Raw genomic sequence first — 26,685 nt, 5'->3', positions numbered from 1 at the left:
ATGTACATTCTCTCTCCTGTTCTAAAATTTTAAGACGTAGAAGTGGTCCTGAGAGGTTACTTGCTAAAACTTGGTGAACTTTTAAGACGATATGGTGCCCTGTGAGATTCTCTTTAAAATAATTTGATAAACGGTATTCAACATATTTTTGAACGTGCGGGATACTTCTTACCCATGACCAGTCCTGTGTTGTAAAGACACAGGCTGATAGTGGATGACATCCCAGCTTTCACAAATTCATTAATTCTATAGAGTCGGATTTTGCTCTAAGAGTTGAAGAGAAAAACATATTTAATATGGCTGAATGCTTCTCTTTCAGAGACTGGGTCCACCCAATACACTTCATTTGCTGGTGAGGGATGTAAAAAAGGTCAGTATTCTCTTTTTGTCTTTGCTTTTGTTTATATATATATATGTATATATATATTTTGAATGAGCTATTTCAAACGTTACTTGTTTTATTTATTTAATTTTTGGCTGCATGCCATGCAGCACGTGGGGTCTAATTCCCTGATGGGGGATTGAACCTGTGCCCCCTGCATTGGGAGTTTGGTGTCATAACCCTTGGACCACCAGGCAAGTCTCAGTCTGCTGTTCTCTAGTCCTTTACCTGTTGACTTCTTTCAATAAGACATTTTCTAAAGCAATTTTAAAATTTCCAAATGTGGTGTCATTTTATTGGAGGCATAAGAAATCATGAATTCCTCTCTCCATAAAAAGAGTTTACTTTTTTCAAATGTCATCTTCTTCAAGTGTGGTGTTCATCCCACACACAATCGGCTTACGCTAAATGACTGGTGGTAGGTTGGCCCCAGCCAGGGGTGGAGGTGGGGGAGGATAGCAAGTTCCTCTCTGCTGCCCAGGGCCCCCATGCTCTACAGGTTTCAGATTTCCCCTCACTCCTTCCCTGTGCCTCTTTCCAGAAGTCCTAGCAGGACAGGCCTCATGTCATTCTGCGTGTCCCACGCAACAGTTCTTGGCCCTGTTTCCTCATTAGACAGTGATAGACACCTCCACTTCACGGCCCCATCGTCCTTTCCAGCACTAAACCCCTTACAGTCTTGTAGGATCCCATCTACTCCCTGTTCTGTCGTGGAGTTTCTGGGGTCCTGTTGTCCGCCACAGGCTGGAGGATCAGACCAGGTTAACATAGAATGATTCATGAGGCCAGAACGCAATGCCTGGCATGAGGAGTGCAGGATGGGTGTTCATGTTCTGAGCAGGAGGGAACAACTCAAACGGGAGAAAAGGGCCCTCAGTCAGAGTCCCAGAAAGACTGGTTAGACTTCAAACAGGTATCTGATTCTACTGATGTGAGAATGTGGCTTTTACTACAAATGTTACCAATCTGGCTTCTTGAACTTCCCCAATCAATAGAGATTGACTAGAGGCCAGACAAGGAATTCAGGTGAGGCTTTATTGGGGTTCTTGCTGCAGCAATGGGGAGTGAGAACAAACAACAGTTTCCCTTGCTTGCTCCCTGAGGAAGGGCAAGCTGGTTCCTTAAGCAGTGGAGTGAGAGTAGGTGTGTGTCCAGGGTTGGGCTGGAAGGGTGACTTAGGTGGTTTGCTCACCTCTTCAGTTCAGTTCAGTTCAGTAGCTCAGTCGTGTCTGACTCTTTGCAACCCCATGAAATGCAGCACGCCAGGCCTCTCTGTCCATCACCATCTCCCGGAGTTCACTCAAACTCACATCCATCGAGTCGGTGATGCCATCCAGCCATTTCATCCTCTGTCGTCCCCTTTTCCTCCTACCCCCAATCCCTCCCAGCATCAGAGTCTTTTCCAATGAGTCAACTCTTCGCATGAGGTGGCCAAAGTACTGGAGTTTCAGCTTTAGCATCATTCCTTCCAAAGAACACTCAGGGCTGATCTCCTTTAGAATGGACTGGTTGGATCTCCTTGCAGTCCAAGGGACTCTCAAGAGTCTTATCCAACACCACAGTTCAAAAGCATCAATTCTTTGGCGCTCAGCTTTCTTTACAGTCCAACTCTTACATCCATACATGACCACTGGAAAAACCATGGTGCTATATGAAGAGGGCAGTATCCTGATTTTGCCCCAGGCTTCTCAAAAGAGGCAGTTGCAATTTTTGGTCTCTTTGTATCTTTTGGGTCCAGAATTTGCCCCAACTGCACATGCATGCGATTATTTTTAGTCCCATACAGTTCCTTTGTATTTTGTTGTTCAAGGAGAGGTGTGTCCAGGTGCAAGGATTGCAGCGAAGGGTCCCTGGTCCCAGCGTATCTCACAAATGCTCATTGGATCAGAGCAGAATCACTGGGTCTGGGAACCAAGAGGGACCAGGGACTGCCATGCCCTTGTTTCCCACTTTCCCAGATTTCTTACTTTTGGAAGCGCTGAGAGTCAAAAGCCACTGCTACTCAAGTGTAGACCCAACCACCTGGGTCTCACCTAAGTGGTTTCAATCATTCTCCTCCCGCCCTCCCCAGACACAGGATGACCCCACTTGAAAGCCTCCCACATCTCATGAAGTTAAGGCTCCAATCTAAGACACTTGCATCCACTGGGCCCATTAGATGCCCACCATACGGTCCACCACACGCTCATGTGTTCTGTCTTGGGGCCGAGCATGGTCATATCCGCAGTGCTTTCTGCCCTCAGCTGCAGCAGCCCCTGCTCTGCCTCAGTGTCACCCTCCCCGGGAAGCCCTTTCTCACCTGCCCACACAGGCAGAGTGGGGGTCTGAACATGCTGCTGTGTTGAGATTTGGTGGCTTGGCCATTAACCCCCTCCCCTGCCACAAACAACAAGCTCACAGAGGCAGAGCTGTATCTTGTCCCCTCATGTGAAATCCCTGACTTGATCAAGTATCACTGTGAGGGCTGAACAAACTTGCAAAGGCTGAGTGAAGGATGAGGTCCCTGTGCAAAAGGAGGACATTCAAAAAGTGTAGTCTCCGTGAGTGGAGAAGGAAATGGCAACCACTCCAGTATTCTTGCCTGGAGAATCCTATGGACAGAGAAGCCTGGTGGGCTGCAGTCCATGGAGTCGCAAAGAGTCAAACATGACTAGTGACTAAATAACAACAACAGAGTCTCCATGGGATGGATCCCAGGTTTCCGCCATCATTTCAGCTGCAGGAAGTTAACTAAGCCAGAAATAGCACATAGCATAGCATCCTTATAATGGATGGGTCAGCTCTGCCTCCTGGATCAGCCAGCTGCCCAGGGGCATGAGTGACTGGCTTACAGGTGCATGGATGCCCTCAGTCCCTCTCCCTTCTGCCCACACCCTGCCTTCATCTTAACACAGCCTCATCCATTCTGCAGCAGAACTCTGCCCCTTCACCAACTCCCAGCCACCTCAGGGAGATTGTGTTCTTACTGAAACCTTCAGAGTCCCTCAGAAAATCCTGGGGCACCACGTGGAGGTTTCTCCAGGAAGGCCCCAGTCCCAGGAGTGTCCCGTCCTCCCCCTACCTTTCACAGAGTCCTCCTGCCCATCATATGCTCATGCCCACCTTCTGTAGAAAATCTGGACACCAGCCCCTGAAGACACCTTCTCCCCTACAAGCAGCTGTCAAAGCACCTTCTCAACAGGGCAAATCTACTCACATCAAGGAAGGCTTGTACCAGCTACACCATCTGTCCTCAATGGTTTTTTCCCTTAATCAATTTTTTGTTGAAGTATAGTTGATTTACAATGTTGTGTTATTTTCTGCTGTACAGCAAAATGATGCAGTTATACATACATATATATTCTTTATATATATATATATATATATATATATATATGTATATATATTCTTTGTTTTTATTTTTTGGCCTCACTCTGTTGCATGTGGGACCTCAGTTTCCAGATCAGGGACTAAACTGGCGCCTCCTGTGGTGGAAGGCAGAGTCTCAACCTCTGGACCACTGGGAAGGTCCCTCTTTCCTTTATGTTTAAATGCACATTACTGGTCATTCTGTCCAAGCCCACAGACAAGCCCAGGCCTCTCCCCTATAGCCCTGTGGGTTTCTAACTAATCTCATGGGGAAGTTTAACCCATTTTCTGGAACATGGTTCACCCTCTTATCTCCCTCCATCCTGTGGTAACAGATAGAAGATTGTTTAATGCCCCATTGCTTCCGTTAACACCCACATCACCAACAGGGATGGTCACGACGCCAATGTGTGTGATGCAGTCCAGGCTGCAGGTACCTTCTCACAGGGCCTGAGACATGGCTCCTTTCCTTACAGGGTAACCTTCCTCCTGACTACCACATCAGCCTCATAGACATTGGGCTTGTACTGGAGTACCTCATGGGTGGTGCCTACCGCTGCAACTACACGCGCAAGAGCTTCCGGACCCTCTACAACAACCTGTTTGGACCCAAGAGGGTAGAGCTCAGTGGACACACAGTCTTCTGTGGTTCCCGGGGTCACACATGGTTCTTTGCTCACCTCCACAGTAACTCAGCCTGTTCAAACCCAAGCTCATCACTCCATCCCCCTACACATCTTCCAATCTTCCTGCAGTGGCTCTCGGTGTGAAGCATCATTTCTTCCCTCCACACATCGGGCCCACAGCCCAGCACTTGAGTCTTCCCCATCCTTTGTCCACAACTGTCTTCCTCCTGGGATCCTTTGTCTCTGCTTTCTTCCATGCATCCTACCACTGGAACCACCCTGATCCTCCAAAATGAGGAACCTGATGGGGCATTCCTTGCTCACAAACTCCCAAGGCTCCCCAGTGCCTGAGGAATCACTGTCAAGCTCATGATCGAAGCGTCTAAGGCTCTCCCTCATTATCCACACCCTGTTGTGGGTGACCATGTACCACTTTCAGAACAAACTCTACTAATGTGTCAGCCACGTCTCCCCACTTCAAAACCCCATGTGTATCTCATGCCCGGCTCATGTGTGAGACCTCCCATGAAGACCTCCTCTCGCCCCACTCAGAGCCCCATAGCTCTGTGTCTGCGTTTCTGTGGGTGAACTTCTCTGGTTCTCCCTGGGGTGGGGGGTCCCATGTCTGCATGTCTCTCTCCTCACCTGACCTGGACTGACAGAAACAGAGGAAAGGAAAATAGATTTTAATAGATAAAAGAGTACTTTATATCATTAACTGTGAAGGACAAATGCTTTCCTTAGGTTTGTCCTTCATTATTAATTATACAAAGTACTTTTAAAATTTTATTTTTAATTGGAGGATAATTACTTTATAATATTGTGTTGTACAGTATTAATTGCTTTACAATATTACAATACAATGTTTCTGCCATATATCAACACTAATCCACCATAGGTATATGTATATGTTCCTTTCCTCTTGAACCTCCCTACCCAAAGTACTTCTTAATCTATTATCAATCTACTAGCAATATCAATAATGTACAACTCACAGTATTGTAACTTCAGTTATCTGATTCCACTGAATTTTTTTCCCCTCCCTTTTCATTATGCAGCCAAAAGCTCTCAAACTTCTGGGAATGGAAGTAAGTAGGACTTGTTCCAGTGGTTTCATGGTATCATTTTGTATTTAGCATAAAATTGATTGAATTTGTTTTCCATGAATAAATCCACTTCACCACACACCAAGATTTACTTGGATGATTTAGTCAGATTATATTCAAAGGTCATAGACATTTTTTTAAAAGGTAAAGCCACCCAACTGACTTTTATTAAAATCAAGAATAAATCAGGCTCACCCATTATTGTTGGCATCATTATTCCCTCTGGTTTTTAAAAGTGTTCTGGAAATTTTACGACATGAAAACATAAATAAAGGAAGAATATATAAAAGGAGGAGGAAATTATTATTGGCAGAAAAATATTTTGTATCTAGAAAGTCCAGGAAAATCAACAAAGTTTCCTCATAATGGGACAAAAATATCCAGAATAACCTAACAAGGGAACTTAAGAACAAATCACTAGACATTAAAATACATAAATGAGTAGAAGAAGCACCATAACACAATATTAAGACTGAGTATTGTAAAGATTCTTCTCAAATAAATTCATGAGTTAAGTAGCATTCCAATTTCTGTATGGATTCAGGGTAGAAGGTTTTGATTCTTGTTCACAGTTGACACTGACCTTCAGCATAACTAGAAGGGTTATGAAAGTCAGTGTTGCATAATCCCTTAGTCTCTCAGATTGGTTGTATCACATAGGGTTTATCTGCTGAGTGAAGCCTTGGTGGAACTCTCCCATATAATAGCCTGTCCAGTCTTGCTGTGAGAGGCCCATTTTTCACCACCTTAGTAATAACTTTAATAGTAGGAGTTCATCGAGGCTTTCTATTTTCTGGAGTCAGCTTTGGTCAGTTATATTTTCATAGAAAACAATTTACTTCGTCTAGACTTTCAGGTTCACTGGTGTAAATCTTTGTTGTTGTTTAGTCTCTCAGTTGGGTCCTACTCTTTGTGATCCCATGGACTGTAGCCCGCCAGGCTCCTCTGTCCGTGAGATTTCCTGGACAAGAATACTGGAGTGGGTTGCCATTTTCTTCTCCAGGGTGTCTTCCTGACCCAGGGATTGAAACCATGTCTCCTGCATTGGCAGGGGAATTCTTTACTACTGAGTCACCTGGGAAGCCCCATAAACCTTTACAGAGTATTTTAATTTTTTCAATCTACTCAGTATCTTTAGTTGTGTGCCATTTCTTATTCCAGTTTTTTTTTTTATATCTTCTCCCTTTTTTCTTAACCATACCTGTTTTTGGATTTCATTGGTATTTTTGCTTAATTCAGCAACTTTCTTTTTTTCTGTTTTATATTTTATTAATATATTTTAATTTGCATTCATTCCTTCCATACACTTTGTATGGGGTTTTTGTGTTATTTTTATTGACTCAATTTGGAAGTGTTTGCCCATTTTCAATCTTCCTTGTATTTCAATAAATTCATGAAGAGTATACGTTTTTCTCTGAGCATTGTTTTTCATGGTATCCTACAGGTTTTGGTAAGTAGAACTTTTATTGATATTCATTTCTAAACAGTTTATAATTTCCTCCTTAATCCAAGAGTTATTTATAAGCATATTTTAAGTTGCCTAGATACAGACTTTTGTTATTGTGGTTATATTAGTCTCATTGATTTCTAGTGTTACTCTTTGCGTGTAGACTATATGATTTCCAATATCTAGAACTTGTTGAGATTGAAAATCTCAAAAGAATTGGGGAATAATGCCAGGTGGAATTTTGTTAATGATTCATATGTGTGGAAACAAATGTATTTTCTCAGTTTGTTGGGCACAATTATGTACTTCTCTGCAGGAGACCTGGGCGCGATCCCTGGGTTGGGAAAATCCCCTGGAGAAGGGAAAGACTACCCACTCCAGAATTCTGGCCTGGAGAATTCCCTGGACTGTATAGTCCATGGGGTCACAAAGAGTCAGACAGGACTGAATGACTTTCGCTTTCAGCATGCTGTCAGATCAAATTTAGTAATTTTATTATTCAATTTGCTTCTGTATGTACTAATATTTTCAAGTTAATTTCTCACCGAGCTGTGTTTAGAGGCTCTTACTGTGATTTGTGATTGTGAATGGATTCATTTCTTCTTAACTTCCAGTTCATATCTTTTGTTATTTTATTGGGTTGCTTCTCTTTTATTTGTTGCTTTGTGTCTGTTCATGCACTTTAGGGAAATGAACCCTTTGTTGGTTATTTTCTGTCTATAGCAATATTAAAATTATTTTATGAGAAGTTGCATACAATTCATATTTTAATAACATACTATGGAAAGGTAGGATTAACGGGGTTTCCATTCAGGACCTCCCTGGCAGACTCCAATGGTTAGGACTGCGCTTCCACTGCAGGGGGCATAGGTTTGATCCCTGGTCAGGGAACTGAGGTCCTGAATGTTTTGTAGTGTAGCAAAAAAAAAAAAAGCTTTCTGTTTTACAATATTTCATTAGTCCTTAGTGGATTTTTATTTAACTTGATATAATCTTGAAAATAAAGCTACATTTCTTTTTTAATTTCAATATTCCCTAAATGACTGAAACTGCAGTTTTACTGGGACAAATTAGAACAAAAACATTTAAATTCCAGGCAAGATATGATAGTTTCAATAAAAATATCAGAACACCTCATAACGAAGTTATAAAACTTGGTTTAGTCATGAACTACTTGCCACAAGAATTGAAGACTCAGGCTCCACCCCCTTTTCCACCCCATGCCCAGCCTCATGTGAATGTGGGCAAATTATTCAGACTTTAAGCCACAACTTCCTCATCTGACTGACTAGAAGACATTAACAACCCCTCAGGATCTGTGAGAATAAAAGAAGGTCACTGATGAGAAAGCTATTTGCAAAAAAGCAGAGATCCATTTCTGTTATCCTATTGGGTACTGGGTCCTCAGCCTGGAATAGTCTGTTCAGTTCAGTTTAGTCACTCAGTCGTGTCCAACTCTTCCCGATCCCATGGACTGCAGCACACCAGGCTTCCCTGTCCGTCACCAACTCCTGGAGGTTACTCAAACTCATGTCCATCAAGTCGGTGATGCCATCCAACCATTTCATCCTCTGTCATTTTCTTCTCCTCCTGCCCTCAATCTTTTCCAGCATCAGGGTCTTTTCAAATGAGTCAGGTGGCCAAAGTTCTGGAGTTTCAGCTTCAGCATCAGTCTTTCCAATGGATATTCAGGACTGATTTCCTTTAAGATTGACTGGTTGGATCTCCTTGCAGACCAAGGGACTCCCAAGAGTCTTCTCCAACACCACAGTTCAAAAGCATCAATTCTTCCACACTCAGCTTTCTTTATAGTTCAACTCTCACATCCACACATGACTACTGGAAAAACCATAGCTTTGACTAGATGAACCTTTGTTGGCAAAGAAATATTTCTGCTTTTTAATAGGCTGTCTAGGTTGGTCATAGCTTTTCTTCCAAGGAGCAAGTGTCTTTTAATTTCATGGCTGCAGTCACCATCGTCAGTGATTTTGGAACCCCCCAAAATAAAGTCTGTCACTGTTTCCATTGTTTCCCCATCTATTTACCATGAAGTGATGGGACCAGATGCCATGATCTTAGTTTTCTGAATGATTACATGCCACATGCATGTTTCACCACCAGTTCTTCCAGTCATGAATGCCTTCCTTTAGGATTCTGCTCTATTATTAGGATGACCCCTCATAATCCCTTGGAAATGGAAAGCATTGGCCTTCCATTTGTAACACATACATGAGAAGACAAATCTCTTTCAAAATAGAACTCCTGCTTCCTTAAACTATTGGTAGACGTGTGTGCATACTCAGTCGTGTCCGATTCTTTGAGATCACATGGACTGTAGGCCTTCAGGCTCCTCTGTCCATGGGATTCTTCAACCAAGAATACTGGAGTGAGTTGCCATTTCCTCCTCCAGGGGATCTTCCCAATCCAAAGATCAAACCCCTGTCTCCTGCATCTCCTGCATTGGCAGGTGGATTCTTTACCACTGAGCCACCTGGGAAGCCCAAACCATTGGTAGAAAACCAAGATAATTTTCCTCCACCTCCTTCTACATCTTTCCTATTAATCTCTGGTTCAGAGTGTTGGTATTTAAAGACATCCCTCAGGAAATCACTTTTGCGCTTTATCTCTCCCATGGGGTGATTTGGATTGAAGTGTTTTCTTTGTGTTCAGTTTTGCAGCTTCTCTTCAATTTTTAGAGGCTTATGGAAACAAACAAACAAACAAACCTGCCAACCCAGGAGTATAAGCTTCAAACAGTAGTATGCCTTTTCAGCTCATTTGATTTTCAGTGGTTTACTTCTCATAATAAACATGTGCATCTTTTCAAAAGAATTCATAAGATGGGTGGACACATAGATGTACTTAAGAAGTCTCTCTGTTCCTGCAGACAGAGAGGTTTCCCTTCTTCCAGTTGGTCCTGAAACCCTTTACTGGCAGGACCACGGTAAGGGTGTTTATCTCCCCTCAGGATGACGAGCCGCCAGCCAAAGGGAAGAAAAAGAAGAAAAAGAAAAAGGAGGAGGAGTTGGACATTGATGTGGACGACCCGGCCGTGAGTCGATTCCAGTACCCCTTCCACGAGCTGATGGTGTGGGCTGTGCTGATGAAACGCCAAAAGATGGCGGTCTTCCTCTGGCAGCGGGGGGAGGAGAGCATGGCCAAGGCCCTGGTGGCATGCAAGCTCTACAAGTCCATGGCCCACGAGTCCTCCGAGAGTGAGCTGGTGGACGACATCTCCCAGGACCTGGACAACAACTCAAAGTGAGTGTCTGGAGGGAATGTAGAGCTCAGGGAGACCTGGTTGTCCTGAGAACCACCCCTTTTCCAGGAAGGGTGGCAAATGTGGTTCTCACTTAAGTATCATCACATTTAAAGCTTATTCATCTCTGCTTTGTCCATTGTGTCAATATATTTCCTTCTGTCTTTCTGAGGCATTTCTGGACTGTCATTGTTTTTGTTGACTGTCTTCTTGTGCAAACTATGGAAATGCAATTTTTCATTAATTAATTTTTATGGGAGTATAATTGCTTCACAATGTCATGTTACTTTCTGCTTTATAGCAAAGAGAATCAGTTACACTTATATGTGTATCCCCTCTTTTTTGGATTTACTTCCCATTCAGGTCACCATAGAGCACTGAGTAGAGTTCCCTGTGCTGTACAGTAGGTTCTCATTAGTTATCTATTTTATACCTATTTGTGTATATATGTCAATCCCAATCTCCTGATTCATCTCACCCTCCCTTCCTCCTTGGCATCCATACATTTTTTCTCTATATCTGTATCTCTATTTCTGCTTTGCAAATGAGATCAACTATACCATTTTTCTAGATTCCACATATATGCATTAATACATGATATTTGTGGAAAAACAATTTTAGACAGTATATCTTTATTGAAATGTAGCTGATTTACAATGTTGTGTTAATTTCTGCTGTACAACAAAGTGTATACATATATATATGTGATTCTTTTTAATATTCTTTTCTATTATAGTTTATCATAGGATACTGAATATAGTTCCCTGTGCTATACAGTAGGACCTTGTTATTTATCCATCCTATATAAAAAAGCTTACATCTGCTAACTTCAACTACCCACCCCCTCCCTTCCTCAGTTCCAGTTGGTAATCACTGCTGTGTTCTCTATGTCCATGATTCTTTTTCTGGGAAATACAATTTAAATGCAAAGACAACAAAACAGATTTTCATAAGGAAACACATTCAGAGGAGTACAGCCTTAGTGAATCTATGCCCTTGGACTTGACCTTCCCAAGGACAGTTGGACAGGATGGCTACAGGGGGCTGGAGCTAGGTATTTCCCTACCCTCAGCTCAGTCAGGCTCTGATAAAACATCAATAGGTTGAACTCTGGTTAACTAGTTTTCCCCAGGGCAGGCTTTGTTAGGAAGAACAGAGTGCTCTGGGCATAGTTCAGAATGGACCCTCCCCAGGCTGGCAGCATGAGGGGATTCTCCTCCTGTCTTCCCTGTGAGAACTTGGTGGGGCACCTGGAGGTAACACTCCTGAAAGCGTGGACACACTTCTTTCTCTAAGCCAGGGCTCCCCAGACTTATTAATCTGCCGACTTGTCCTCATGGGGCCTCCGGAAGTCAGCCTCCAACATGGCTGAGCATGGACCCTGGCCCCTGGCTGTCCCCTTGGGGATGTCCCAGGAGCTCCCTGCTGGGAGAGGACAGGGAGTCACGGACTCTGTGTCCTGTGGCTCCGTGATGTCCCCATGGACACGGCTGTCTAACAAAGTGTGTGGCTGCCATTGCCTCACCCGCTCCCATCTGTATCTCGGCAGAGACTTTGGCCAGCTGGCTGTGGAGCTCCTGGACCAGTCCTACAAGCACGATGAGCAGATCGCCATGAAACTACTGACATACGAGCTGAAAAACTGGAGCAATTCGACCTGCCTCAAACTTGCTGTGGCAGCCAAACACCGGGACTTTATCGCCCACACCTGCAGCCAGATGCTACTGACGGACATGTGGATGGGGAGGCTGCGGATGAGGAAGAACCCTGGCCTGAAGGTACCTGTGACGTGGCTAGGTAGTGTCAAGTGACACCTGTGGGCTCTGACTCTCTGCCTGGCTGAGCTAAACACTTTCTGTGGATTGTTTCATCCATGACTGAACAACCCCAGGAGGGAGACCCTGTGGCAATCCTTGCCTTACAGATGGAGAACCTGAACCTTTGAGATGACTCACCTAGGATCCCAGCTGTAAGGTGAAGGGCAGCACCTAAACACGGGTGGTCTAACACCAGAGCCCAATCTGCAGCAAGACTAGCTTGTGGGCATGGAGTCCACTCTAATGAGTTGTGCACCTCTGGCCATCCACTCACCACTAAGGCAGGCACCTGAGCTCTGTGTCTATAGATTGCCTTATGACTCTGAAAATACTTGCTATCATTTTATTATTATTTTTCATTGAAATATAGTTGATTTACAATGTTGTGTTAGTTTCAGGTATACAGCCAAGTGAATCAGTTATATATATATATGTTAGTTTCAGGTATACAGCGAAGTGAATCAGTTATATATATATATATGTTAGTTTCAGGTATACAGCGAAGTGATCAGTTATTCACTTCGCTGTATACCTGAAACTAATATAACTGATTAACTTTGCTGTATACCTAAAACTAACACAACATTGTAAATCAACTATATTTCAGTGAAAAATAATAATAAAATGATAGCAAGTACTTTGGCAACCCACTCCAGTGTTCTTGCCTGGAAAATCCCAGGGACGGGGGAGCCTGGTGGCCTGCTGTCTCTGGGGTCGCAGAGTCGGACACGACTGAAGCAACTTAGCAGCAGCAGCAGCAGCATATTCCTTTTTTATGTCCTCTTCCATTATAGGTTTTTGAGCATAGTTCCCTGTAGCTGTAGCTGTAGCTACAGCTGTAGCTCACCAGGTTTCTCTGTCCATAGCATTTCCCAGGCAAGAATACTGGAGCAGGTTGCCATTTCCTTCACCACTGGATTTTCCCAACCCAGGGATAGAACCCACATTTCCTGTGTTGCAGGCAGATTCTTTACTGATGAGACACCAGAGCAGCCCATGTAATCTCTAGGTTCATTCATGTTGCTGTAAATGGCATTATTTCATTCTTTTTTTATGGCTGAATAGTATTCCATTGTATATATGTACTGCATCTTCTTTATCCATTTTTTTGTTGATGGATATTTATGTTGCTTCCATGTCCTGGCTATTGTTAATAGTGCTGCAATGAACAAACATTGGGGTGCATGTATCTTTTTGAGTTATAGTTTTGTTCATATATATGGCCAGGAGTGGGCCTGCTGAATCATTTGGCAACTTTATTTTTAGTTTATTGAAGAACCTCTACGCTGAACATATCTACGAACCAGAAACAGACTCACAGACATAGAGAACAGACTTGTGGTTGCCAAGGGGGATGGGCTGGTGGGTGAGGGAAGGATTGGGAGTTTGGAATTAGGAGATGCAAACTAGCTTATATAGTATGTATAAGCAACAAGGTCCCACTGTATAGCTCAGGGGACTATATTCAATATTCTGTAATAAATCATGATGGAAAAGAATATGAAAAAGAATATATGTATAACAGAGTCAATTTGCTGTACAGCAAAAATTAAACCCAATATTGTAAATCAACTATACTTCAATAAAATTAAAAAAAAAAAAAAACAACAACCAAGGTCTGGTCCAGCCTCAGCATGCAGCTGCCAAGTGGCAGAAGATAAGAAAGGCAGAGGAGCACCCCCAAGTCCACTCTGTGATCAAGTCTGCAGGTCCATATGTTCCAGCTCTTCAACCCATAAACAAACAGGGTACATATGTTCCCTGGCGGTCCAGTGGTTAAGACTTTAGGTTCCCAGTGCAGAGGGCACTGGTTCAATCCCCGGTCGGGATCTAAGATCCCACATGCTACCTGGCACAGCTGAAAAAACAAAAAGTAGTTGAATATATATACTAAAAAGTAATTTTTAAACATGCCAGAATTTAAAGAGTGAGATTAAACTGTACTGTCTTCAGCAGCACTGTCCAACAGAAATAAAGCACATATGTGCTTTAAATTTAAACTTTAAATATTCTCATTACAAAAAGATTTTTAATAGCTATAAAAAGTTTTTCAAGTACATTGTAAAAAGTAAAAAAGAAACAGCTGAAGTTAACTTTTAAAACTTATTTGTTTATTTGGCAGCACCGGGTCTTAGTTCAGCATGCAGGATCTTCAGTCTTCACTGAGGCATGTGGGACCTTTCAGTTGCAGCATGTGGAATCTAGTTCCCTGACCAGGGAGAAAACCTGAGCCTCCTGAATTGGGAGCATGGATTTTTAGCCACTGGACCACCTGGGAAGTCCTGAAGTTAATTTTAATAATATGTTGATTTAAACCAGTAGGTACAAAATGTTTTGAAAAGGAAAAATATCATTAATGAGGTAGTCTATATTCTTTTTCTGTACTAAGTTTGAGATTTGGTGGGTGTTTTGCAATCTCTTCCTTTTCTTTTTTTAATCTAATGCTTTTTTTTTTGGATATAATGTCTATCCATAGGTATAAATATTTGTAAGCATCAAATTTCCTTCAAAGCATTTTTAATTTGCAACATAAATATGTAATTATTGTAAAGCCAGGATTTTTTTTTTAATTTAATTCTTTGACTTGTTCATATCATATGCACATATTAAAAAATTAAAACTGTTTATGGGACTTCCCTGGCAGTCCAGTGGTTAAGACTTCACCTTTCAAGTGTGGGTTCAATCCCTGGTTCCATCCCTGGTTAAGGGGCTAAGATTCCACATGCCTCTGGGCTCCCAAACCAAAACATAATACAAAAACAATATCGTAACACATTCAATAAATACTTTGAAAATGGTGCACATCAAAAAAATAAAAATAAAAGTGTTTAAAAATGTGACAAGACTCTCTGCTAACTCCTGTCCCTCATATGGCCTATTCCACCCAGTGGCAACCACTGATATTTGTTTCTTGCGTATATTTCCATATGTAAAGCTAATATGAATACTGTCTTTTCTTTTCGTGGTGAATTAAATATACTTACTGTTTTTCTTTTTCACAAAGGTTGACATAGTCGTTGTTATGTACCTTTTTTCCACTTCTCTGGGAACTCTTTCTGTATTACGACATAGAACATTCCTACATTCTTACCTGCTTCCCCTGTTTTCCTTTACAGTGACTGTCATAGCTCAGGCCAGTCTCGAGTGCAAGTCACTCACCCCTGGGGGTGCTACCCTCATGGCCACCATGGCTGCTCTTGGACACACATTGTGCCTCACATGTCTGCTAGGTGAACATTCAGAAGGGGAGCTGTTGGCCCCATGGGGATATGGACTTGTGATCTTGATAGCCTTTCCTTCTGTGGAAGTGTCCCCCCCGCCATTGCGCAGAGAGTTTTCCCACAATCCCACCAATATGGTGTGTGAACACACACTGGAATTTTTATAATCTAATGGTAAAAAATGAGATCTTTGCATAGTTTCTTTGAATGTCTTCCCCCCCACCCCCGCCTTTTTTAAAGATGCTATCAGTTTCTTTATTGTTATTTTATTTTTGGCCACGCTGCACGTGGGATCTTAGTTCCCTGACCAGGGATCAAACCACTGGACCACCCAAAAAGTCCCTGAGTATCTCTTATGAGTGAAAATGAACCCATTTGCTCTAAATACAAATGTCCCTAAGTTTACTGCTTTTGCCCATTTTTTTGCTGGGTTGTTAGAAGTTTCCTTCTGGATGTCTAGGAGATCTTTTCTAATTAGAAAGATTCGTCCTTTGCCTGTGTCAAGAGCTGCAAGTATATTTCCCATGAGTTGTTTTTTACTGTGGTGGTGATGTGTTTTGCTGTGCAGAAGTTTGTGATTTAAGTATGAAATCTATTGATCTTTGCTTTGATTGTGTCTTGATTCGGGAGCATCATTAGAAAGGCTTTCTCCTCCATTTATGAAAGAATTCTCATGTGATGATTCTTAGTTGTTTAATCGTCTCTCTATGCATCCCCCTCCCCTATTTTCTTTCATGAAATTATTGAGCTAGACAAAGTTATTCTAGTGATTGTGTGAGATATGGATCCTAAGTAATTATTTTATAGATGATCACACAGATTCTCAATACCATGCATTAAATAGTCATCTTTACTCCTCCCATTGGATGTGGTGTTTGTCTCACAAGTAATGACCTTCGTGTATTTGAATCTTTTTCTGGATTCTTCCATTCTGCTCCATTGTTTGGTCTCTTCATATACCTGTACTACACTGTTTTAAGTATTAGTGTTTTATAATATAATTTTTAGTATATGATCGAAATAGCCCCTTTGTGTTGTTCTTAATAATGGATGGCTGAGGAGAAATTTTTTTAAAAAATTAGGACTTAACATTGGAAACAGCTCAGTATTGGAGACACACAGCATAGCACTGATAAAAATGGCAAGAGTGGGACTTCCCTGGTGGTCCAGTGGTCAAAACTCCACAATTCCAATACAGGGGCTGGGGATTCGATCCCTGGCCAGAGAACTAAAATCCCACATGCTGCCCAGCATGGCTAAAAAATTAAAAAATAAAAACAGAAACGTGTTTTTTAAAAAAATGACAGAGGTCTCCATCTATAGGTTAGGCGATGCTTTTGCTGTCTAGGCTGAGCCCATGTTAAGTTCTTCTTTCTTATTTTCCCAGAAGAACAGAACCAATTTGTTTATTTTATAGAATCAACACACATGATTGAGAATGAGGACTGGTAAATCAGAATCTGTAATACAGAAATCAGGATTTCTATATTACATTCTTGAGGCAGAATTCCTACTTCTTCAGAAAACCTTTGGGTTTTTTTTTCTTTTTTTGTTTTTTAATGTTTTTTATTATTGTGATAAAAGTCACATAATATAAAAGATACTATTTTAGCCTTATCTAACTATACAGCTCAATGGCACTAAGTACATTCACAAATCCTTCTTTCAGGAGTCACATTCATCTTCCAACTCTTGGCCCATATATTCACATCTAAGTTATTTCTATTTAAAATATTTTGGTCTAATTAATTAATTTTTACCTACTATATTTTACTTTAAAAAACTACCTGCTTTGAAACTCAATATAAGATCTTCACTTTTTAAGTTAGGATTCCACACCATCCTGCTTGCTGTTCATCTTGAACAATGTGTGGTTGTTCACATTTCTCAGTGTCTGCAGTTCTATCCATGTACCAAACCGAATAAGCCACAGACCATCAGAGCAGAGACAGGGCTGCTAGCTTACTGAGGAATGCTGAAGCTCGTCATTTAAAATTTTACCTATACTGGGAAAAATTTCACGAGTTCTCATAGCTTAAAAATCCACTTTTCTCATCATACCTAGGTTATCATGGGGATTCTTCTCCCCCCAACCATCTTGTTTTTGGACTTTCGCACCTATGATGACTTCTATCAGACATCCAAGGAAAATGAGGATGGCAAAGAAAAAGAAGAGGAGAATATGGTCAGTGATACCCCCAACCATCAACCCTCATCTTCAAAATGGTTGCTATTTCTCTTGCCGTGAATTTAGACACTGAAGGAATACAGAACATTTGAGGTTGAACATCGTAATGTATTTATTTGTTTTCCTTATACCTTCATTGGTGAAATGTCTATTCAAATCTTTTACGTCTTTTCTCTTTTTTTAATTTATTTTTTATTGAAGGATAATTGCTTTACAGAATTTTGTTGTTTTCTGTCATTAGCCATTGGAAAAATTCAATTATTAATAAATCACAATAATATGTCAAAAGAAAAAGAATATAGAACATTTTTATAATCCTTGATTTGGGAAGGTGCCTGTCTGTTGATTATGGGGCTAGGGTCCCGGGAGTTTCCCATCTGGCAGCCTGCTTGCCATGTGCTCTGCTCTGTTTTCAGGATGCGAATGCAGATGCCAGCTCCAGAAAGGGGGACGAAGAGAACGAACACAAAAAGCAACGAAGTGTCCCCATTGGGACCAAGATCTGTGAATTCTACAACGCCCCCATCGTCAAGTTCTGGTTTTACACAGTAAGACCTCCCTTAGCATGTTTTAGATGTGTGAGAATCAAGAAGAATGATTCTTCTTCTTCAAAAAAGTCCTCTTAAAAAAATCAATGGATTAAGATGAATTATGCAAATAGAAGTGAGACTAAGATCCTTAATTAAATTGTATAACATCCCTAATATGCAGAATCTAAAAAGAAATGATACAAATGACCTTACTTACAAAACAGAAAGAGATCCACAGACTTAAAAAACAGACTTGTGGTTACCAGAGGGGAAGGATCGGGGGAAGGGATAGTTAGGGAGTTTGGGATGGACATATACACACTGCTATATTTAAAATGAATAACCAAAAAAGACCTACCATATAGCACAGGGAAAATTCTGCTCAATTTTACGTGGCAGCCTGGATAGGAGGGGAGTTTGGAGGAGCATGGATACATGTATATGTATGGCCAAGTCCCTTTGATGTTTACCTGAAACTATCACAACATTATTAATCAGCTATACTCCAATGTAAAATAAAAAGTTAAAAAAATCAGTGGATTAAAATGAATTATGCACATGAAGTGGGACTAAGTCAGATCTTCAACTAAAATTGGACCTAGATAGATAATGTTTATATACAGGAATGTGATCATTCTAGACCAAATATACCATTTCATAAAGCCAAATAATCATATTCTATTTCCTTAAGAAGAAGGATTTTTCAAATGTCTTATAGTAATACACACTTAGGAAAATACAGTTCTAGTCCAACAATGAATAAAGATGACTCATATTGAGACAGCAAGCTCACAAATGCCATTTTTCAGAAGACTGATGGGATCACTCAAAGTGGAGTTGAATCCAAAGCATGAAATCCTGGATTTGAGGAACGAATCAAGGTCTCCGAACTGTGGCCACATACTCTCATCCAGCCCTATCTGTGGCCACTGTCTGGACGACTCTAGGAGGGCACTGTGCCTGGAGCAAGAATGGTCCAGTCTTACACGTGCAGATGGGCAGGAGAAGTGGGGCAAAGAGACTGGAGCAATTTGGAAGGTTCTGAAGGAAACTGGGCTGGTTGTGGGTGGTCCTAGCAGGGGTGGTGGGCACACTGTGCCTCCCGAAATCACTGCAGTCTTCGGGAGGGTCAAGACTACTCATGAAGTCCCAGGTACCAGGGCACAGCCCATCTCAGGCAGATCCTGGCCATTAGTGGTTCCATTAGTGACTGGGTGTGAGCAGGTGATGGAAACTGAGGAGCCAGGTCCAAGGCCATGGACAGGGCGATGGATGTGGGTAGGCAGAAGGTGGAGGCAGAGTTCTGGGGCACAGCACCCCCGGGGCTACATGGGGACCCAGGCCAGTGAGAGCCTGGACACCCAACCTCTTGGTAGCCACACCTGAAGCCACAGCTGTCCATCTGTTCTGGTCAGAACCAGCTGAGGCCCAGGTGGTTCTGAGCCCAGGCCCAGAACCTGAGGTCAAGTGGATAAAGAGGGTGGGGCCAGGAGGATGACAAGCCTTGGGTGTCTCCCCAGGGCCTCTAAATGTAGCCTGCAGATGTAGGAGAGGGGGTCGCATGCTTTTACAGCTCAGGAGACGCAGGTTCAATCCCTGGGCTGGGAAGATCCTCTGGAAAAGGAAATGGCAACCCACTTCAGTATTCTTTTCCTGGAGAATCTCATGGGCAGAGGAGCCTGGAAGGCTAGAGTCCATGGGGTTGTAAAGAGTTGAACATAACTGACGTGACTGAGTACAAGGGGTTCCCAATGCAACTCAACTTTGAGAACTCTTGCTCTAATCCTCCTGCAAAGACTAGAAATGGGATGCTGACTGTATCCTGGTAAAAAACCAATCAGGAAGGGGCCATCAAAAAAAAAAAAAAAAGACTAGGAATCACAAATGATCAATTGCTAGCACACACCTTACCCACACCACCAAAACTTCAGAAGGGGCCTAGACCAGAGGGGTAAGGGCTAAAGCTGGATTCTTCATCTTTGGAGTGAATCAACCTCACTCATCTTCAGATTACCTTCCTCAACCTCGTACCTCACTCCTGTATCACTCAACTCTACGTGCCTCAAAGATAGGGACCCTGTTGTGGGTGCAGCACACCACAGACAAATGGATGCTAATTAAGGGGCCTCAGGACCACCCGCTGGGTGTGCTGGGCAGATTCCCCATCGTCACCCTCCCCCTTTTTGAAACTCCCCTGTCCATTAGCAGTGGGAAGATTCAAGAAGGAAATTAGCAATGCAGGGAGGAGTCAGTAACATTTTCCAATTTCCAGGAATGTAGAAGGCATACCAGTATACTACTCAAAGTTTCTCTATTTATCATAATTTTGTGCAACTTCATAATTTCCCCATGAAGCTGATGTGCGTGCATGCGTATGTGTATGACTCTTTGCAACCCTTTGGATGGTAGCCCACCAGGCTCCTCTGTCCATGGGATTTCCTACAGAAGAATACTGGAGTGGGTTGCCATTTCCTCTTCCAGCAGATCTTCCTGACCCAGGGATCAAACATGAGTCTCCTGCATCTCTTGCATTGGCAAGCAGATTCTTTACTGCTGAGCCATAAGGGAAGCCCCATGAAGCTAACAGTAGTAACAAATATACTTTCATTTAGAGAATGGACTTTCAGCGTGCATGTTATGCTAAAGTACAAAATGCCTCCCAACCTGCCTTAAGGTTCTCTGACTGCACCTGTGATGTGAGTGGAAGGTTTCCTCTAATAGAGTCAGTGCACCTAAAAGTGAAAATTTGTTTTAGAAGATGTGTCCCCCTGTAAACAGGGTTTCAGAGCTTTTCTGGGCTGTCGATCTCTGTCTTTCAGATATCCTACCTGGGGTACCTACTGCTGTTCAACTACGTCATCCTGGTGCGGATGGAGCGCTGGCCTTGCCTCCAGGAGTGGATCGTCATCTCCTACATCCTGAGCCTGGCCTTGGAGAAAATTCGCGAGGTGATGCTCTGAAGACCTGTCCCAGCCCCACCCACCAATGACTTCAATTCAGATGTAGATTCTTTATTTATTTATTTGAATTCTTTTTGGCCACAAGGCATGCAGGACTTTAGTTACCCAACAGGGATTGAACTTGTGCCCCCTACAATGGGAATACAGTGTCCTAACTGCTGGATCACCAGAGAAGTCCTCAGATATTGCTTCTTATTGCAAAAATGAGTCATGTAAATCCCAAGTGCCCTGGATGTTTTCTTTCCGGGTGTCACAATCCCAAGTTGATTCTGTTCCCTTGCAGATTTATATGCCTTCTGTTTCAAACTGAAACTGAACTTGGAAATCAGAACACAAAGCAGAGTAGATGGTGTTTAGTGATAAAAACAAGTCTGAGGGCCTGTAAAAGCAGCAGGAATTCTGCCAGGTACCTGAGATAAACACCTGACTCCAACTGGGTACAAATTGGGGCTCCATTTTCTGGGAGTTGAACGTAGACAGGGAGATGTAGGAGATGACATTTTTCTTGTAACTTAGGACTTTGAACCACCCTGTCCTAGCTGGGTCTCCCTCCATCTGAGGTGGGGATTCTTGTGCAAGTGGTTTATTAAAGGAGAGCTTTCAGGAGAGAGGGGAGAAGGAGCAGGGTGGTCAGGCCGGAGAGGGGACAGGGCTGAGGGAGGTGTGGCTTCAGTGGAATCTGTCCCTGGCCTCATTGGCAGGGGACTCTGAGTGTATTCACTACTGTAGAGTCTGTTCCATCTTGACCAAAGGGACCTGAGTTTCATACCCACATGAGTCAGCCAGCGGGGCCTCTGGGTAAGGGCTCCCATTGCCCAAGGGGGCAGGTGGGAGGGAACAGTGGCCCTTGCAGCAGGTGGGGGCTGGGCACCTCCACCCAGAGGAAGCCTCCAGCACCTCTGGGTAGGCTTCCAGCACATCTGCTGCAAACCCAGGAAACAGGGTTTTCAACTAAGTGTTGAAAAAGGCCAGACACCAGTTCATGCACGACTCATATCACGGGGACTTGAAACTCACGTATCTGAGAGGGCAGCCTTTGCAGGTGGCAGAAAAAGTGTGGGCCAGGTCCTTTTCTTTCTAATATCACCTACAGGTTTCAGCTCATTATATCAGCTTATAAAGGGAAAGCTTACATCCAAGGAAATGGCAACCCACTCCAGTATTCTTGCCTGGGAAATTCCATGGACAGAGGAGCCTGGCAGGCTACAGTCCATGGGGTCGCAAGGAGTTGGGCACAACTGCACGACTAAATAGCAACAATACACCCAAGAAGAAATGAACTTGAGGTAACACACAGCAGATTTCGTATTCTTTCTCCCACTGATAGAGAAACAGTATTATTTATTTTGCAATATATTTTTTTGTATTGACCCTTTCACTGAACTGAAAAATTATTACTGGCAACTTCTTCCCAGGAGAGCTAATTAGATGCTGTCAGTCTGATGACAGCCCCAAATGAAAAGGGCCAGGTCTAAAATGTTACAACTTCTTTTTTTTTCTGGCTGGGCTTCATTCAAACTCTGCGCATGCTACAACAGGGACTTCCCAAGTGGCCTGCGTGCCATCTCTAGTGCCACTGTGAGCTCACTGAGCACCAGCCCTATGCTAAGACACTGTTCTTTACTGCAAAGAGCCCACTGTCCTTGCCCCCACCCTCAGTTATAGGAAAGAGAGCAGCAGGCATAAGTCAGAGCACATGAGTTTTTAAATTAGTGAATGCCTTCTGAGTTGGCTTATGAATAGCCACCACCCCATTCCACCCCTGGGGTCCCCAGGACCTACCAAGAAACTCCATAACTAAAGGGGCGCCACCTTTAAAGACCCCACCCTGCTGCACACCGCAGCTGCACCTATGTTTGCTTTGTGTGTGCCCCTGCATGCTGCTTGTTAAATATTTTCAGTTTTACTAGAGGAGAGACATCACTTTGCTGACAAAAGTGTGTGTGTGTTAGTCACTCAGTCATGTCCAACTCTTTATGACCCCATGGACTGTAGCCTACCAGGCTCCCCTGTCCATGGAATTCTCCAGGCAAGCGTACTAGAGTGGGTTGCCATTCCTTTCTCCAGGGGATCTTCCCAACCCAGGGACTGAACCTGGGTCTCCTGCATTGCAGGCATATTCTTTACCCTTTGGGCCACTAGGAAAGCCTCTGAGAAAGTGTTCTTTTAAGCTGCGGTAACTTTGAAAGAGTAAGATCTCAAGCAGGAGAAAATGAAGCTCAGCTTTCCCCTGACTTCTCATCTCCGAGTTACAAAGGAATCTGGGCTGAGTTACCCATTCTATCCCAGTCCCTCCATCTCCTGTGGGTGGACGCCCCTCTGTGGGACCACATAGGTTTATCTCTGCTCTAGGGTTTTCCTCCTGGACTAACTCTGGAACACGGGCTCACCGGCACATGTCCAGAGAATTGGAAAAGGGGTCAAAAGGCAGCTGCTTTCATTACGACCAGAGGGACATAACTCAGAAGGCATTTCCTGAGAGTTTGTGAAACTAGGAATCCAAAGGAGTCTTGTGGAATTTCCCTTTCTAGATATTTTATCTGCCTAAGAAGATGAGTACTTAGAAATCTCGAGCAGGAAAGGGGACCAGATGCCCTGGAATGCTGCTGCGCTGTGCTTAGGTGCTCAGTCATGTTTGACTCTTTGTGACCCCATGGACTGTAGCCCACCAGGCTCTTCTGTCTGTGGGATTCTCCAGGCAAGAATACTGGAGCAGATTTCCATGCCCTCCTCCAGGGGATCTTCCCAACCCAGGGATCGAACCCAGTTCACCCACATTGCAGGCAGATTCTTTACTGTCTGAGCCACTACGGTTCAGGGGAAGCCCCTGGAATGCTGCTCCAGCCCTCCATACCCAGGATTCTAAGGTGAAGCTTCTAAAACCACTCTCCCTGCTTTTTTTGTTGTTGTTGTTTTTGTCGTTGTTTGGCATTTCTTTTCAGATCCTCATGTCAGAACCGGGTAAACTAAGCCAGAAAATAAAAGTTTGGCTGCAGGAGTATTGGAACATCACAGACCTTGTGGCCATTTCCATGTTCATGATCGGAGCCATCCTTCGCCTCCAGAAGCAGCCTTACATGGGCTACGGCCGCGTGATCTACTGTGTGGACATCATCTTCTGGTACATCCGTGTCCTGGACATCTTTGGTGTCAACAAGTACCTGGGACCCTACGTGATGATGATCGGAAAGATGGTTAGTGCTGATGGCTCATGACGAAATGCAAGCACAGAGGCTGTTGGTTAGGACCTGGGGCCAGGCCTCAGGCATGACTCTGTGATGTTTCATTTGATCTTTCCCCAGCAATTGGTTTCTTACAGGAAATGTTCTTTGCTTTAAGCTCTTCTACATATTGATCACTTAATTAAATCCAGTTGACAAACAAGAGTTAAGGGCCTACTGTATGTATATATATTTCTGTCAATAACCCAGTGGTTAATCTCCTAACATGTTGTAGAAGCCAGAGACAAACAAGTGGGTCCAGTCACTCCCCCACCGCAGCTCCAGACAGTTTTCAGATCACACACTCTAGACTGGAGTAACCTATAACTTGCTCAGTGCTCAGTCCTGGTTGACTGAAATACCATGGACTGTAGCCCACCAGGCTCCTCTGTCTGTGGAATTTTCCAGGCAAGAATACTGGAGTGGGTGGCCATTTCCTTCTCCAGGGTATCTTCTCAACCCAGGGATTGAATCTGCATCTCCTGCATTCCGCATCTCCTGCATTGTAGGCAGATTCTTCATTGAGTGGACACAGGCAATGCAGGTGATGAGGTCAAGACAAATCCATGGCAACATTTATCCAGAAGAGGCTATAAAATATGAAACTAAGAATGAACCATCCTTACATCACTTAAAATAGTCTCAGTGTTAGGACTGGTCCTAAAAGACAGGACATCTTTCAAGCTTAGGAATAACTCTGTATGGCAAGTGGTTTTGAGGGAAGGGACATATAGTCTAGGCAGTCCCAGTCAGGGCTCTCATCTTCAGGGATGTTCAAAATTAAGAATTACACAAAGCCAGTATCCATAGTAACCAGAGCATTACTCACTGTAATGACTCACCATTTGTATAATGAATGAACATTAGTACACACTCTCAACTCACCATCTTGTTATCCCCTTAGACATCTCCTCTTCTTACCCCTGAGTTTCTCTTACAAATTCCTGTTTTCCCATAATGGTTCCCTTTCTCTACTTGCAGTTGTAGTTACTAGAGGAATTTGTTTATGGGTAAAAAGAGAGGAGGGGCTTCACTGGTGGCTCAGATGGTAGAGAAGCCACCTGCAATGCTAGAGACCTGAGTTCGATCCCTGTGTGTTGGGAAGATCCTCTGGAGAAGGGAATGGCTACCCATTCAAGTATTCTTGCCTGAAGAATTCCATGGACAGAAAAGGCTGGTGGGGTCCAGTCTGTGGGGTCGCAAACAGTCAGAAATGACTGAGCAACTAACACACACACAAGAGAGGAGAAGAAAGATTGAGAGCAGGAGATGGGAATCGCAATATTCTAGAATAAGGTGTATGTGTTGCATGGAATACAAGAACTAGTAGCCCATGGAGGGGAGGGAGAGGGGGAAAGAAGCTTCCTCCATCCTAATCAAGCACTCATGAAGTCTCTGAGGGGAGCACACAGTAATGAACCAGGCGGACCTGGCCCATTTCCTCTCTCCTCAGATGATTGACATGCTGTATTTCGTGGTCATCATGCTAGTGGTGCTGATGAGTTTTGGAGTAGCCCGTCAAGCCATCTTGCATCCAGACGAGGAGCCTTCTTGGAAACTGGCCCGGAACATCTTCTACATGCCCTACTGGATGATCTACGGGGAGGTGTTTGCAGACCAGATAGACCGTAAGAATAGAATTCATAGTAAGATTCTCTTCCCTGCTTCCCAAGGCAGATGATCAGTTCCAAATTAATGGAAGAGCCTGTGTTAATTTGGGAGTAAAGTATTTTTTATTCTGTCATAGGCATCCAATTATTTTATGAAGAAATCAGTGCAGATTATGAAATACAAATTTTTTGAGATGCCAATCTTCTACTCTGAGAACCATTCCCTGGAATTCTGAGACTCACATCCCTTGAGCACATTCTACACATGAATGTGGTCCCAATGCCAACATTCTAATTTTTCTTCAACCTAAATCTCTTTCTGCCCGGAGATAGAGCTTGTGGTGTTATTTCAGCCAAATGAGACAGTGAGCATGAAGGTGACTAGTGCCTTGTGTCATCCCATTCTTCAGGCTTCACAACTCCTTGTCCATGTAGCTGTGCATCTCCTCCTCACTCCTGAGGTGCTATTTTTGTATTATCAACAGTAATATGGATGTTAGCAGAGGAGATGAGCTGCAATCTTACATGGATTTCTGGGGAATGCAGGCCCCAGCTCTGCCCAAGCTGAGTTGGTAGGTCACAGTGTCTCTTGTGTTGTAGGGAAGTGAAGTTCAAATGAGCTTACATGATTTCACCTGGACAGTTACTGCATTACCAGTGAACAAGTATCTTCAGACCCATATTCATATTCACACCACATATTTCAATTTGCATATTGTGTTCTGTCAAAAAGTGCCAGGTACAGTACCATGGCTACTACTTCCAGTAGAAGCAGAAGCTTCTTTAGAATAGAAGGTTTTGAACATCTTTGCATTGTAGGAGATGCAGAGTTGTTCAGTGTATCTTCATTAGGTGAGACTGATAACCAGTTCACACAAATGCCTTCCATCTACTGCATCTTGTCATGTGATTCAGACCACATTTTTATCATGATTATCTCAGAGTCAATTAGTGGATGTGTTTGTAGCTT

At 43.2% G+C, this 26,685-nt stretch overlaps 1 protein-coding gene across 1 annotated transcript in view; it reads left to right on the top strand.

Annotated features, from left to right (window-relative positions):
• TRPM1 (transient receptor potential cation channel subfamily M member 1) overlaps positions 1–26,685 on the top strand; it is a 100,720-nt gene that overhangs the window by 57,000 nt on the left and 17,035 nt on the right. Inside the window, exons 13-22 of the mRNA XM_061394619.1 lie at positions 320–370; positions 4,207–4,347; positions 5,415–5,444; positions 9,878–10,170; positions 11,718–11,946; positions 17,272–17,391; positions 17,811–17,942; positions 20,744–20,872; positions 23,827–24,078; positions 25,559–25,733. Coding sequence (XP_061250603.1) covers positions 320–370; positions 4,207–4,347; positions 5,415–5,444; positions 9,878–10,170; positions 11,718–11,946; positions 17,272–17,391; positions 17,811–17,942; positions 20,744–20,872; positions 23,827–24,078; positions 25,559–25,733 — 1,552 coding nt within the window. The remainder of the gene's footprint in view (positions 1–319; positions 371–4,206; positions 4,348–5,414; positions 5,445–9,877; positions 10,171–11,717; positions 11,947–17,271; positions 17,392–17,810; positions 17,943–20,743; positions 20,873–23,826; positions 24,079–25,558; positions 25,734–26,685) is intronic.

This window comes from Bos javanicus, chromosome 21, assembly GCF_032452875.1.
Source record: "Bos javanicus breed banteng chromosome 21, ARS-OSU_banteng_1.0, whole genome shotgun sequence".
NCBI lineage: Eukaryota > Metazoa > Chordata > Mammalia > Artiodactyla > Bovidae > Bos > Bos javanicus.
The sequence above is the reverse complement of the archived record's forward strand: the minus strand, read 5'-3'. Positions and strand labels throughout refer to the sequence as shown.